This window comes from Drosophila sulfurigaster, chromosome 3 (genome assembly GCF_023558435.1).
Source record: "Drosophila sulfurigaster albostrigata strain 15112-1811.04 chromosome 3, ASM2355843v2, whole genome shotgun sequence".
NCBI lineage: Eukaryota > Metazoa > Arthropoda > Insecta > Diptera > Drosophilidae > Drosophila > Drosophila sulfurigaster.
This window is the reverse complement of record NC_084883.1, coordinates 33310312-33326016: the sequence shown is the minus strand read 5'-3', so window position 1 is coordinate 33326016 and position 15705 is coordinate 33310312. Positions and strand designations below refer to the sequence as shown.

Here is a 15705-nt window from a genome sequence, read left to right as displayed (position 1 = left end):
AATCTAGTATAAAATTTAAATACTAATAATGCTAGTATATTTGGTAAATACATTATTAAAATAATCGATATACAAAAATGTCTCTATAAGTTATTTGTTGTGTGAAAGTTGAGCCTAAAACTAAATTTAACGATTAACTTCCAACAATAATTGTCAGTTTTTTAGTTCAACTCCACTCATTGCTATAAAATTGCGAAATAAGAAGTATAATTTGTTTTGCAATTCTTTATTTAACTAATTGGTGTAATTATTTCTGTAGTCCAGATTTAGCTTTAACAACAGCGTCTGGAGCAACAGGAGCCACATAATCGTGGTGCCAGCCAACTGAACCAAGCGGGATCAAAGCAAGATTCACATTGTGGACCGCAGCAAGTCTCTGGGCAGCACCCACAGCAAGTAATACAGGAAATCGAGCAGCCAGGTGAACATGAACCACATGATGAGTTGCAGCACCGCGATCCTCCACAATTGTTTGGCACTGGAATACCGCAACCAAAGCGACAGCACTTCATCCACATGTTGTGCTCGATGAAATAATCACATCAATTAGAAATAAACAGTGCAATTTTTAATATTGAAGAAATTCTCCCAAGAAGAGTGCATGTTTTGAGCTTATAAACGTAAAGATCTAAGCTTTAAGATACATGATAAGTAGATAAGGAAAGACAAAGAATGGAAAACTCACTTATAAGAACGAGAACAGAAAACTTCAGGGGAACAAATTTTGAGAGAATTAAAAACGAAAACAATGGCAAGGCATGCTGCCTAAAAAGCTGATAAATAATTTTAAGTTGAACTTTTATTGCCATACAATAGCAATTTAACTAATGAAATCATAAATAAATGACAAGTTTGATTTACTTGCGTTGACAATAAAACCAACATTAAATAAAGTGCAAAACCCCGGGTACCAAAAAATCCACAAAAATAAAGGGCTAACCCTAAATGGACGCAGAGACCGTAGCGAACCCACTTAAAAGATATGATAGCTCTCTCTCTCACTCACTCTTTCACTATGTATCTTTTGGTCTGTGCAGTGGAGCGTGAAGCACAAGGATGTTAGGAGTGGAAATTGCGCATTAGCCTCGCTGTGGCACCAAAGCGAAATCCAAGCAAATGCGCAATAGCAAACATCGCAAGCTAAAAGTGAAGATGTCTTCTACCCTTGCTCTGCAATACTCAAACCAAAAGCTATCATTGATGCGCACAAATAGAATTGAATTGGATGAGCATACAGCAATTAGCTGGACATAGAATGAGCATCTTTATATGACTCCCGACTACGTCTCGAGCATTCACCCTCAGGTGTTTGCCTGAGCTCTTTAGCACCTCTTTGGGTGGCATTAAAATGGCATTTAACGCAAACCCATAAAGTGGCAATTAAAATCTTATTTTCGCTTATTACATTTTCAGAGAGCACAACGCAAAGGAACGCAGCTGTAGCTGCTGCTGCTGTCGCCAATAAACACGTCTAAAAATTGTGCTCATGCCACGCCTTTTCATTCCAAGAATTTGTCGCCTAACTTGCCACCTGTTTCCACTTTTCTTCTGTATTTATTTATTTTTTTTGGCTTCGCGTAATTGAATCATTTTAGCGCCATTTATTTTCTTACCACCCCCGCCATGTAATGGAGGAGTTTGGTTTTTGGGGCGTGACATTTGTAAAACAATTTCTATTTTTGAAATGAAATCCGCAACAACAACAACAATAACAACAACAACAGCAACAGCGTCGAAACAGACGTTGAGAGCAGGCACATAAATAATAATGCGTTAAATTTATGCGTTGATTAATGTGAAGCAGTCAATCTGCATAAGCGAGCGGAAACGGAAACTGGAATGGGAACCGAAATGCGAATGGGCAACGCTAACTTTTTATGCTCAGGTGTTGCCAGCATTCAAAGCAAGAAGTTCATATGAATATAGAACATTCGACTTTCGAGTAGAATAAGTAATCGGCATCAATGAATATTTTTAGTAGAATTAGAAAATTGAAATTGAACAAGTGTTAAGAATTCGTTATAGTAAAGTTTCATGACATTTATGTAATTCATTTTAATTATAGCTAAGCCTTATACAACTTTTAATAAATGCACATAATCAAAGCAATAAAACTTGCTAAATGCAACGCTCTCTTTTAATCCAGCTGAGTTTCTCTCTCATTCTTCCTTTCTGCATTGAAAAGTAAAATTTAAATATTAAAAACTATGTCAGACTAAATTCTAATTCTAGTTTAAATTTATAATTAGTTACATGCTTACTTTTACTTTATTATATAATAAACACAATTCGAATAGCTGAGTATTTACTGTACTGAGAGCATTGAAGCTGTTTGACTGGTTCTCACTTTACGATGATTTTAGTTGTCTACGCCATGTGGTCAATTCAGTCTAAGCCAAGCAACTAAGCTCTAAACACACCACATAACTATAATAGTTAGACAAAAGATGTCATTTATTAAATATTCTTTGCATTTTCTTCTATTAGCGACTCTCTGCAAAGCATTTCGTAAGTCAAAAAAATAACATTTTAAATATAAAATTTTCATTCATTCAATGTTTACAGCGGAGGATGTACAGAAATGTCACTTTGGCGATGAAAAATGTTTAGTCGACTCAATGAATGTCGTCATAAAACATTATCGAAAAGGAATACCTGAAATTGGTGTGAAGCCAATCGATGTTGTCGATATTGCAGACCTCAATCTTGTAGGACATGCAATTACATCCACTTGGATTAACATTAACTTGACGAATCAAATTAATTATGGTTTTGAGAATACAACCATCACAAGTGTTCAGGGCTTCAACAAAGATCCCACAGCCACACATCTTAATATCTCTGGCCATATACCCGTGTTAATTCACAAGGGTTTTTTCAAAGCCATAGGACAAGTATATTTGGTTAAAGCTAATCTATCGGGTTTAAGTTTATCGGAATTTCGAAATCTAAAATTCACTCTTAAACTGAAGGGCATCATCGAATTTCGAAGTAATAAACGATATTTAAGGATATATGAACTAACTCCAATTGTCAAAATAAGTCGGTGAGTAAATTATTTAAACTGCAGGATAGTTTATATTACATAATGTAAAAATTCGCTTCATTATAGCTGGGTTGTCTGGATGGAGGATCTGTTCACGGAAAACTCCGATATGACAATCATCATTAATCGTATTTTTAATGATAACTGGCTTGAGATTTGGAATGAATGGGAAACGACAATTTTGAATGCGTTTTCTGGCGTCTTTTTGGGACTGATTAAGGACGTGTTCGATAAAGTTTCATACGATGATTTGTTTCTACCGAATTCAGCAGATAAATTGACATGATAAAGTAAATTAATTAAAAAGAATTGATGTAAGAGTTATAAATATATTTATGAAGTGCAGACAATTACAAACCAGAAAGCTTTCTCAGCAAAGCTTTTGTAAAAACAATTTTTAGCATTACAAACCGGATATAAGAAAGCATAAAAGCTTTCAATATTTACATTTTAAGAAAATACTTTTAAATAAAAGTTGTCAACAACACGAGATCAATGAAATCTATTTCTAGCTTCCGCACTTACAACATTAGAGTACAGTAATTACTCATTAAAAAGTATCTTATAAACTTCAAGCAATCCATATGGAAATCATAAAGATTTTCATTAGAAACAAGTAATTGCGGCAGAAGCGTTCTCAAGTCGGAATGATTACTGTATTTCGAGTATTCAAGTTGTTGAACTGGTTTTCAATTTATGTCAATTTTAGTTGTGCATTGCATGTTTGCTACTTAGTTTATCCGGGGCTGCTAAGCTCGACACACACGTCTCTAAATTTGCAATTAAGTATTGCACAGTGCTTAAAAAAAGATGATTCAAAATATTTTATCTATTCATTTACTACTTCTGATGACAACTTTTTGCATTGCCTTTCGTAAGTCAAGAAATTCAGTAAATAAAATAATTATTAACTTACAATCAACTCACTTTTGCAGCAAAGGATATTCAGAAATGTCATTTTGGAGCTTCGAAATGTCTGGTTGATTCAATGAATTACGTCATAAAACATTATTCGAAAGGATTACCACAAATTGGACTTAATCCAATTGATGTCGTCGACATTGGCGATATGAATCTCGTGCGAACTCGCGAAAATGGAGGACTCTGGGTAGTGGTAAACATAACAAATGCACTTAACCATGGATTTGAGAATACGACGATAACAAAAGTGGAAGGATTCGACAAGGATCCCACTAAGAAATACCTCACGATCTGGGGTCGAATACCTCGTCTAATTCACAAAGGTCACTTCACTGCGAGAGGTCATATTTCGGTTATTCCAATAAATCTTTCTGGAGACTCTGCATCAGAATTTCAAAATCTCAAATTCAAACTTAAACTGAAAGGAATAATAGAATTTAGAAATAACAAACGTTATCTGAAGCTCTACCAAATACATCCCATTGTCAAAATAGATAGGTAAGAATTTAAAAAAAAGAAACGAAAACTTTCATTGATATATGCTTCCGATTGTAGATGGATAGTGCGTATGGAAGATCTATTTAAAGAGAACACCGATTTAACAATCATAGTGAATAAATTATTTAATGAACGCTGGCTGGAGATTTGGAACGAATGGGAACCAGCGGTGTTGGAATCATTTTCAAAAGTCTTTCTCAGCCTGGTTCAAGATACATTCAATAAGATTTCATATGACGATATGTTTCTGCCTGATTTATTTTAATACAATATTTACAAACATTATTTTAATATGTAAGCATATTTACTAACAATAGAATCCGGTTGTATAGTATCTACTTAAGCATTACCATTATTTTTATTGCTATTCTACATAAACATTTGAATTGAATGAATTTATTTAATCAATGCAGGAATACTTGTTTTATGCACTCGTAATTGCATTTGTGCTCTCTTCCGCTCTCAGTCTGACAAATATTATATTAAATACAGTGAATCCCCAATACTGTAATGCCAGTATTAAAGCTGTTGAACAAGTTCTAGACTTAAGTCGATTTAAGTAGTGCATTGCTATTGTGAGCTTAGTTTAAAAGGAGCTTCAAAGTTTGATGTGTGGAATTTTAGAAAATATTCAAATAAACAAAAATGATTCAAATATGCTTAGCATTTAATTTACTTCTAATGGCAACTTCATGCGTATCTATATCTCTACGTAAGTAAAAATTACACTTAAATATTAAATATTTTAAATATACAAAATCACATTTGCAGCTGAGGAAATCAATAAATGTCACTTTGGAGCTGAGAAATGCATTATCGATTCAATGAATCACGTTATAAAAAAGTATCCCAAAGGCATACCAAAAATTGGACTAAAGCCAATTGACGTGGTCGATATAAGAGATTTTATCCTCCTTGAATCTGATCAATCGGGACCCATTTGGATGAGTTTAAACTTAACCAAACAAATTATTTACGGTTTTGAGAATACAACTATCACTGAAGTCGAGGGTTTCGAGAAAGATCCCACAGCCCAACACCTCACAATCTCAGGTCGTATACCGAACTTAATTCACAAAGGTCACTTTTGCGCCCGTCGTCATATATTGATTGTCACAATGAATTTAAAGGGTGAAGCGACATCTGAGTTTCAGAATCTGCGGTTCACTCTTAAACTAAAAGTCACAATTGAATTTCGGAATAACAAACGTTATCTCAAAATTTACGAACTGGTGCCAAATGTCAAAATAGATCGGTAAGTGATTTCAATAAATTGAAATAATAATTGATAATTATTTGAAAGTGTAGCTGGATTTTATGGATGCAAGACCTGTTTAAGGAGAACACTGATCTAACAAACATGGTGAATCGTGTTTTTAACATTCACTGGCTTGAAGTTTGGAATGAATTGGAATCAAAGATATTAGAATTATTTTCTGACGTGTTTCTGGGCATGATCAAGGAGACATTTGAAAAGAATTCATACGATGACATGTTTTTACCTGATTTGACTGAAACTCAAGAAAATGCTTTATAATAGTCAAACGAGAAGTTTTGCAATCAAATGCTCTTATTCCAGAAGGAACAAATTAAGCTTAAGTTACAAATATTTACTTCTATGTATCTTATAAGATTTTTGGGAGCAATGTACAATATTAAATGTATCTCTATTGGTGTGTGTGCAAGCTTTAATTAAATTAACCTCATTTCTAGTAATTACTATATATATTTATATATATAAAAATTTAATATCAATTCTCTACATGTGACATATCTCTTCCAAATTGAAGTCAATACTTAATATGATTATAAGAATCTGTTCAAAATCGAAGTAAAGATTTAATATTATTATAAGAACTCTATAGTTATTCCTTCGCGGAATGTTGCCTTGTCTTCCCTTGAAAACCTCATCAAATTAAATGATGCCCTGAGCAAGTCTCCCCTTCCCACTTGTGCCAAATACGTAGGCATTTAGCGAAACATTTATATCATTATTACACATAAGGGGGAATAAGGCTCGAACCATGGCTACACAAATGCACAAAAGTCAAATTGAAAAAGTCAAAAAGCGTTTCCAGGCATTTGAACGCGAAAGACCCCAAAAACAGGGAAAAACATCCGAAGGGTGGCTAAAGTGGCCCACCCACCAGGGGTTGACATTGAGCGCTAAACTAAAAACCGGAACGAACAAGTACGGAAGTACTAGCTGCTAAACGGCGGCAGGCTCACCACCATCCGGCAAACTCCCAGCCTCGACCACACACTCATTGAGTTAAACAGAAACCCAAACGCAAAAAAAAAAAGGCTGACACTTGTGCGTTGTCTCATCCACCCGATGGGTGGCGGATATTTGGTGGGTTGGCGGGATGCGGGTAGCGGGTAGCGGATTGTCCTCAAATCACATGCATACGGTTTTTAAGTTTTGTGCTTTGTCATACGAGAATAGTAAGTGCTGTGCTGAGGACGATCTGTAGATACAGTTGTAAAGATATGGTAACAGGCGCGTAATGTGACAGCGCCGTCGGATCGAGGAAAGGGCAGAGGAGTCCCAAACAAACGGTACACATGTTTGGGCGTTGCCAGCGAGCAAGATTACAAATGCCAAAGTGAAAGGCGGAGGGGGGACTATGACGTACCTAGTACAATATAGGCTGCGAGGGTTGCCTAAGAAATATGGAAATTTGTGAGGAATAATGTTTAGTAAGCTAAACTTTCCTCATATGTAAAATATGTACATTTCAATTTTATTTTATAAAATTATATGTGAAGAAAATATTTACAAAATTTTACTTATTGGAATTGCATAAAAAGAAATTATTTCTTTATAATTACTCTGAAAAAACTTATGGGTTTGTCAACATATGAATTTGTTGGAAAATTTGTTCCTGTGAATACTTCATTTACGGATATATCCGTAAACAGGGTATTCCTCTTAGTTTTTAGAGAAACTTGAACCTCTTTTATGCGGATACACCAAAATTTATGAAATTATAATCAAATTAGATATTTATGTTTCACAATCTTTATCATTTTTTTTTTCGATTTTTACTTAAACGTTGTGTTTTAATTAAAACTTGTATAAATTGTAAACTATCGTTTTTTTAAGAAACTATTTAAACTACCCATGTCACCATTCGCTATTTGGCAGGCATCAAACAAGTTTTGGTTGCCGTTACACGCTTGGCATTGCGAGTACTCGTACTTCTCCACCCAAAACTTGTATTACGTGACATTGCCGCCCATTTTGTTGACATTGCCGCCTTGTTTACACGAATTGTTTTCCCCCCAAATGTGCCAAATGTAGGTCCCTTTCCTTTTGTGGACCTTGACAAATGTTTGGATATGATTTTGCGCAAATAGCAGCAACTAAAATTAAATGTTAGCCAAATAGTTGCCTGAGTAATTGGTACACTTATTTACCTCGCTCACAATAATATTGGATTAGGAAACACGCACAAAATCAATGCTGCAGTTCATTGGAATCTTGAACAGAAAATTTAATTAAGGCTTGCACAGGTGACAATGTTCATAAGGCGAATGGAGAGAGGCAATCATAAATCAAAGCTCAAATGCAGACTGAAATGAGAGTGGAGAAATCGGACATGGGGGGAGGAGACTGAAAACAGGGACAAGCAGCGACTTCTGCAAGTGTCAGCAACATGTGGCCGACGGAAAAAAATTGAACTCAAGAAAAAAACGCAGCGCAGCAATCAAAAGTTGAATGTACAGCGAGCAACTGAAGTATATGAGACAGTAAGAAACCTAAAAATATATTAGTTCCAAAGAAATTTATATATATAAGATAATAAAAATTCTAAAAAAAAAAAATCTATTTTTTTAAGAACTATTTAAAAAAAACAGTAAATCTTACATAATTTATAAATTGAAACATTTAAAAATCTATTTCCTAAATTCCATTTAATACATTTAAAAAACTACACCATTTTTACTACATTTTATTTACAGGGTACTCACGCTCTAGAACTTCGCGACTTTCGTGACTTTTTGACATGGTCAAGTTTAATTGAAAATATAATACAGCCAAATTTGTTGAAAAGGAATCAAAAAAAAAGAAAAAATGAAAATGACAATAACAAAACAGCTAAGCGCGACTTTTGGCCTGACATTTAACGCTGCGCAGCTGCTCATAATTAGAAATTGTAGCAAAATTAATTTATTCTTTTTTGCGTTTTTTAATTGAAATTTCTTTTTATATTTTTATTATTTTCTTTTTTTTTCTTTGTGATGCTGCTGTGCTTTTTTTTTGCTGCTGCAGATAATTTTTAATAACCTGGCCTGCACACGCAGTCAAGGACCAAAAGGATGCGCCGGTAATTGCCGTGGCCAAGAGGATGATAAGGCAAGGAAAGCAATTGAATCAAATGGTTTGGGGAGGTTCTGTCTGCGTTGAGTATTTTAAGGAAGAAAGGGTTAACTTTTTACCCATCTTTTATTAACAAATTTCACTTTATTTACGCTGCACGTTAGCTTATAATTAATAATTGGGCAAAGGTAGTTAAAAGTCCTTGCGCAGGTTGCACGCCAGTTGATTAAATTTTATACAGTTCATGCTGAATTCTCTACGGAGGTAGAGCATTCGGAATTTTGGGTCAAAAAAGGGTTAAATCTGTGGTTGATTTTTGGTGACATTTATGACTGTAATTTATTTGGGGTGGGCGATAAGAGCGTAACGACAACTCATATGAAATAGTATTAGATTATATTATTCTCATAGAATTCATCTGATCATAATGTTAGGATATAATGGGGGAGCACAAACAATAGAATGTCTTCTTCAAAGCGGTTCAAATATAAAATACACTACTGCAGAGTTATAAATTCTGTTAATTCTTTCATGAAATAACAAATATAAATAACAAAACCTTAAATACATATTATATGTATATCGTAAGACCTAGGCGCAAATTTTCAGTTTATATTTATATAAATTAAACTATTGCTTACAAAATATTACAGCTTTTTTTACGAAGACTAGCAACAAGGCTATTAGCATTTATTGGCTTTTTATTTTAAATTAATCTAAATAAAATTAATTGAAAATAAGTAATTTCCCTTCTTCCATTTTTATTCAAATGGCAGCAACCACGGCTGCCACTTTTGCTACAAATGTACCAAAACGGGTTCGTTTTTTATGCGTTGGTACATTGGATCACTGTTTCACGTTTTGGTACATTTTTAATATGCCTGTTCTAGTATTTAAATTTTTCATAAAATTTTATGTTCACACATTTTATTTTAACAAATGGCTCTGTTCCACGGACATCGCGGACATAGCGGACATCGCGGACAGAGCGGACATTGCGGACATGGCGGACATGGCGGACATGGCGGACATAGCGGACATTGCGGACATGGCGGACATGGCGGACATGGCGGACATGGCGGACATAGCGGACATGGCGGACATGGCGGACATGGCGGACATGGCGGACATAGCGGACATGGCGGACATAGCGGACATGGCGGACATGGCGGACACAGCGGACATGGCGGACAGAGCGGACAGAACGGACTGACTGACGAAAATTACAAATGTTGAGATCTTAGATGACCCCACATTTTGTTGATCTTGGTCGATAGAGTTCGACCTTGCGATCCTATGTGCACGGTTGCCACTTTTGGTACAAATGTACCAAGACTGGTATATTTTTTATGCGTTGGTTTATTGGATAACTTTTTTACATTTTGGTACATTTTTAATATGCCTGTTTTAGTATTTAATTTTTTCATAAAATTGTATGTTCACATATATTATTTTAACAAATATCTCTGTTCCACCAGACACAAATTTTGTATCAGTTAGAAATTGAACCATGACTAACACTGATAAACTTATGTTATATTTATGTTATATTTTAAAAATATTTGAATATTATAATTGAAGTATTATTAAATAACTAATAATCGCGAGCGAATCGCGCGCGAATCGCGGGTGAATCGCAGGCGAATAGATCGCACGCGGATCGCACGCGGATCGCACGCGGATCGCACGCGGATCGCAGGCGGATCGCACGCGGATCGCACGCGGATCGCACGCGGATCGCACGCGGATCGCAGGCGGATCGCAAGCGGATCGCACGCGGATCGCAGGCGGATCCCACGCGGATCGCAGGCGGATCGCAAGCGGATTGCACGCGGATCGCAGGTGGATCGCAGGCGGATCGCACGCGGATAGCAGGCGGATCCCACGCGGATCGCAGGCGGATCGCAGGCGGATCGCACGCGGATCGCAGCCGGATTTTGTATCAGTTAGAAATTGAACCATGACTAACACTGGTAAACTTATGTTATATTTATGTTATATTTTAAAAATATTTGAATATTATAATTGAAGTATTATTAAATAACTAATAATCGCGAGCGAATCGCGCGCGAATCGCGGGTGAATCGCAGGCGAATAGATCGCACGCGGATCGCAGGCGGATCGCAGGCGGATCGCAGGCGGATCGCACGCGGATCGCACGCGGATCGCAGGCGGATTTTGTATCAGTTAGAAATTGAACCATGACTAACACTGGTAAACTTATGTTATATTTATGTTATATTTTAAAAATATTTGAATATTATAATTGAAGTATTATTAAATAACTAATAATCGCGAGCGAATCGCGCGCGAATCGCGGGTGAATCGCAGGCGAATAGATCGCACGCGGATCGCAGGCGGATCGCAGGCGGATCGCACGCGGATCGCAGGCGGATCGCAGGCGGATCCCACGCGGATCGCAGGCGGATCGCACGCGGATCGCACGCGGATCCCACGCGGATCGCAGGCGGATCGCAAGCGGATCGCAGGCGGATCGCACGCGGATCGCAGGCGGATCCCACGCGGATCGCAGGCGGATCGCAGGCGGATCGCAGGCGGATCGCAGGCGGATCGCAGGCGGATCGCACGCGGATCGCACGCGGATCGCAGGTGGATCGCAGGCGGATCGCACGCGGATAGCAGGCGGATCCCACGCGGATCGCAGGCGGATCGCAGGCGGATCGCACGCGGATCGCAGGCGGATTTTGTATCAGTTAGAAATTGAACCATGACTAACACTGGTAAACTTATGTTATATTTATGTTATATTTTAAAAATATTTGAATATTATAATTGAAGTATTATTAAATAACTAATAATCGCGAGCGAATCGCGCGCGAATCGCGGGTGAATCGCAGGCGAATAGATCGCACGCGGATCGCAGGCGGATCGCAGGCGGATCCCACGCGGATCGCAGGCGGATCGCAGGCGGATCGCACGCGGATCCCACGCGGATCGCAGGCGGATCGCAAGCGGATCGCAGGCGGATCGCACGCGGATCGCAGGCGGATCCCACGCGGATCGCAGGCGGATCGCAGGCGGATCGCAGGCGGATCGCAGGCGGATCGCAGGCGGATCGCACGCGGATCGCACGCGGATCGCAGGTGGATCGCAGGCGGATCGCACGCGGATAGCAGGCGGATCCCACGCGGATCGCAGGCGGATCGCAGGCGGATCGCACGCGGATCGCAGGCGGATTTTGTATCAGTTAGAAATTGAACCATGACTAACACTGGTAAACTTATGTTATATTTATGTTATATTTTAAAAATATTTGAATATTATAATTGAAGTATTATTAAATAACTAATAATCGCGAGCGAATCGCGCGCGAATCGCGGGTGAATCGCAGGCGAATAGATCGCACGCGGATCGCAGGCGGATCGCAGGCGGATCGCACGCGGATCGCAGGCGGATCGCAGGCGGATCCCACGCGGATCGCAGGCGGATCGCACGCGGATCGCAGGCGGATCACAGGCGGATCCCACGCGGATCCCACGCGGATCGCACGCGGATCGCAGGCGGATCGCAAGCGGATCGCAGGCGGATCGCAGGCGGATCGCAGGCGGATCGCAGGCGGATCGCAGGCGGATCGCAGGCGGATTTTGTATCAGTTAGAAATTGAACCATGACTAACACTGGTAAACTTATGTTATATTTATGTTATATTTTAAAAATATTTGAATATTATAATTGAAGTATTATTAAATAACTAATAATCGCGAGCGAATCGCGCGCGAATTGCGGGTGAATCGCAGGCGAATAGATCGCACGCGGATCGCACGCGGATCGCAGGCGGATCGCAGGCGGATCGCACGCGGATCGCACACGGATCGCACGCGGATCGCAGGCGGATCCCACGCGGATCGCAGGCGGATCGCACGCGGATCGCAGGCGGATCCCACGCGGATCACAGGCGGATCCCACGCGGATCGCAGGCGGATCGCACGCGGATCCCACGCGGATCGCAGGCGGATCCCACGCGGATCGCAGGCGGATCGCACGCGGATCCCACGCGGATCGCAGGCGGATCGCACGCGGATCGCAGGCGGATCGCACGCGGATCGCACGCGGATCGCAGGCGGATCGCAAGCGGATCGCAGGCGGATCGCAAGCGGATCGCAAGCGAATCGCAAACGGATCGCAGGCGGATCGCACGCGGATCGCAGGCGGATCGCACGCGGATCGCAGGCGGATCGCAGGCGGATCGCACGCGGATCGCAGGCGGATCCCACGCGGATCGCAGGCGGATCCCACGCGGATCGCACGCGGATCGCACGCGGATCGCACGCGGATCGCACGCGGATCGCACGCGGATCGCAGGCGGATCGCAAGCGGATCGCAGGCGGATCGCAAGCGGATCGCAGGCGGATCGCAAGCGGATCGCAGGCGGATCGCAAGCGGATCGCACGCGGATCACACGCAGATTATTATTATTAAATTTTCTCGCCCCGCGATTATTAGTTATTTAATAATACTTCAATTATTATATTCAAATATTTTATTAGCGGACATGGCGGACACAGCGGACATGGCGGTCATAGCGGACATGGCGGACATGGCGAACACAGCGGACATGGCGGACACAGCGGACATGGCGGACATGGCGGACACAGCGGACATGGCGGACATGGCGGACATGGCGGACACAACGGACATGGCGGATATGGCGGACATTGCGGACACAGCGGACATGGCGGACATGGCGGACATGGCGGACATGGCGGACATGGCGGTCATAGCGGACATGGCGGACATGGCGAACATTGCGGACACAGCGGACACAGCGGACATGGCGGTCATAGCGGACATGGCGGACATGGCGAACACAGCGGACATGGCGGACATGGCGAACACAGCGGACATGGCGGACACAGCGGATATGGCGGACATGGCGGACACAGCGGACATGGCGGACATGGCGAACACAGCGGACATGGCGGACATGGCGGACACAACGGACATGGCGGATATGGCGGACATTGCGGACACAGCGGACATGGCGGACATGGCGGACATTGCGGACATGGCGGACATGGCGGTCATAGCGGACACAGCGGACATGGCGGACATGGCGGACATGGCGGTCATAGCGGACATAGCGGACACAGCGGTACAAATGTACCAAAACTGGTACATTTTTTTTGCTTTGGTACATTGCGCCAATGTAAGGCCCAAATACAAAAAATCTTTCGTGAAAAATGTTTGGTACATTTTTCCTAAATTTGGTACATTTTTTCCAAATTTTGTTACAAACAATTTTTTTTGAATGGCAACCGTGACTCAGCTCATTATTTATTTATTTATTTATACATAACTCAGCCAGATTTTTATTTTATAGCGGACATGGCGGACACAGCGGACATGGCGGTCATAGCGGACATGGCGAACACAGCGGACATGGCGGACATGGCGGACACAGCGGACATGGCGGACATGGCGGACACAGCGGACATGGCGGACACAACGGACATGGCGGATATGGCGGACATTGCGGACACAGCGGACATGGCGGACATGGCGGACATTGCGGACATGGCGGACATGGCGGTCATAGCGGACGAATGTCCTTTAAACAGCTAAGTTATAAGGACCTTTTTCTATACAAAAAATAGCTTATATCTCGCCCATATCCTGTCTGATCCTTGTGGATTATATGTCAAAAGAAATATCTTGGAGGGATCTATCATCGTACCAAAGGACATTCAAATCGTCCTTTTAGTTCTCGAGATATCCTGCAAATTGCAAAATCTTACCATTTCCTCTTCAGCTGCGGTCGGAAAAATTACAAGTGTTGGATTCTTAGTTGACCTCGTTATTTGTTGATGCAGATCGTTAGAATTGATCCGAGCGATCTCCGTAATATACATATGTCCTTTGAAAATGCGACATGATATTTACGATTTCTAGCTAATTTTTGAAAAAGGATATTTGTTTATGGGCCACAACTCTGCCAAATCGGGTAAGATACCATTTAAGGACCTTAAAATGTTATTTTATCTTTCTATTTTAGTTTATTTTAATTAATTTCAATATGTTCTACCATGGAAGTATAGTATATTACTTTGTTTTGAAACTTCAGCTTACAAAACCGTTACATAATTTGAATTCTTTCTTTGGAAGCAGTTGTAAGCGGTTACCATATAAGCAGTGATCCAAGCAGTGAACTTAATTTGAATTCTTTCTTTGGAAGCAGTTGTAAGCAGTTCCCATATAAGTAGTGCTCCAAGCAGTGGACTGCTTAAAAGTTAGCTGCGTACCAGCTGGATAATTTACATATTTCTTGGTACAAGTCAGTTCAGTTATATTATAATCGGTTGTCTTCTTTTCTTTCTATTTTTGGAACTGTTATAAACAAGTGAAGAATAGCCGATTGACGCGAAAACGATGTGATAGGAAATAACTATTTTTTTGAATGTGACGCCTTTTTACATATGTTTAAAAATATACTAATATACCACATAAAGTAAAGTGGATAATTGAAAAAATATGTATGCGCCATTGTAAGGCCCACTACGTAAACACTTATTTCGTGTGGTACATTTTTGATAAAATTGGTACATTTTTTCCAAATTTTGGTACAAAAATTGTTTTTGGAATGGCAACCGTGGCAGCAACTGTTCCTTTCCTTGGGAAAGTTGGCAATACTAATTCCCTCCCAAAGCGTTGGCAACATTAGCAGAGACTCAAACCTTTAGCGAATGCGACATCTATTCGAGAAATTCTTGCGCATGCAAAATTTCCAAATTCCCTGGTTGAAAACTTGACTGTGGCTACCTTTTGGTATTAAAACACTGAAAATACTAAGCCAACATATTTAAATACATATTTTCAAAAACTAAAAATTTGTTAATTTGAGTAAAAAAAATATTGTGTTAATCAAATAAAATAAATTTCACATTTGTCGGCAGTTTCT

At 40.3% G+C, this 15705-nt stretch overlaps 2 protein-coding genes across 2 annotated transcripts; both read left to right on the top strand.

The window, feature by feature from the left end:
• The first annotated feature begins 2400 nt into the window (after positions 1-2400).
• On the top strand, positions 2401-3526 carry LOC133844641 (protein takeout-like). The gene is made up of 3 exons (XM_062278723.1): positions 2401-2508; positions 2566-3046; positions 3113-3526. Exons 1-3 carry the CDS (start codon positions 2448-2450, stop codon positions 3330-3332), a joined length of 762 nt encoding a protein of 253 aa, XP_062134707.1. The 5' UTR covers positions 2401-2447; the 3' UTR covers positions 3333-3526.
• Positions 3527-4741: 1215 nt separating this feature from the next.
• On the top strand, positions 4742-6533 carry LOC133844640 (uncharacterized). Its single transcript, XM_062278722.1, has 3 exons — positions 4742-5177; positions 5237-5720; positions 5774-6533. The coding sequence occupies exons 1-3, from the start codon at positions 5111-5113 to the stop codon at positions 6000-6002; spliced, it is 780 nt and encodes a 259-aa protein (XP_062134706.1). The 5' UTR covers positions 4742-5110; the 3' UTR covers positions 6003-6533.
• The last annotated feature ends 9172 nt before the right edge of the window (positions 6534-15705 follow it).

Excerpts from the sequence above, each read along its gene's own strand:
- LOC133844640 (XM_062278722.1), top strand. The coding sequence starts at position 5,111 with ATGATTCAAATATGCTTAGCATTTAATTTACTTCTAATGGCAACTTCA. Across the intron at positions 5,178-5,236 it reads ATGCGTATCTATATCTCTAC|CTGAGGAAATCAATAAATGT; the intron begins GTAAGTAAAAAT and ends TCACATTTGCAG. Across the intron at positions 5,721-5,773 it reads CCAAATGTCAAAATAGATCG|CTGGATTTTATGGATGCAAG; the intron begins GTAAGTGATTTC and ends TTGAAAGTGTAG.
- LOC133844641 (XM_062278723.1), top strand. The coding sequence starts at position 2,448 with ATGTCATTTATTAAATATTCTTTGCATTTTCTTCTATTAGCGACTCTC. Across the intron at positions 2,509-2,565 it reads GACTCTCTGCAAAGCATTTC|CGGAGGATGTACAGAAATGT; the intron begins GTAAGTCAAAAA and ends CAATGTTTACAG. Across the intron at positions 3,047-3,112 it reads CCAATTGTCAAAATAAGTCG|CTGGGTTGTCTGGATGGAGG; the intron begins GTGAGTAAATTA and ends GCTTCATTATAG.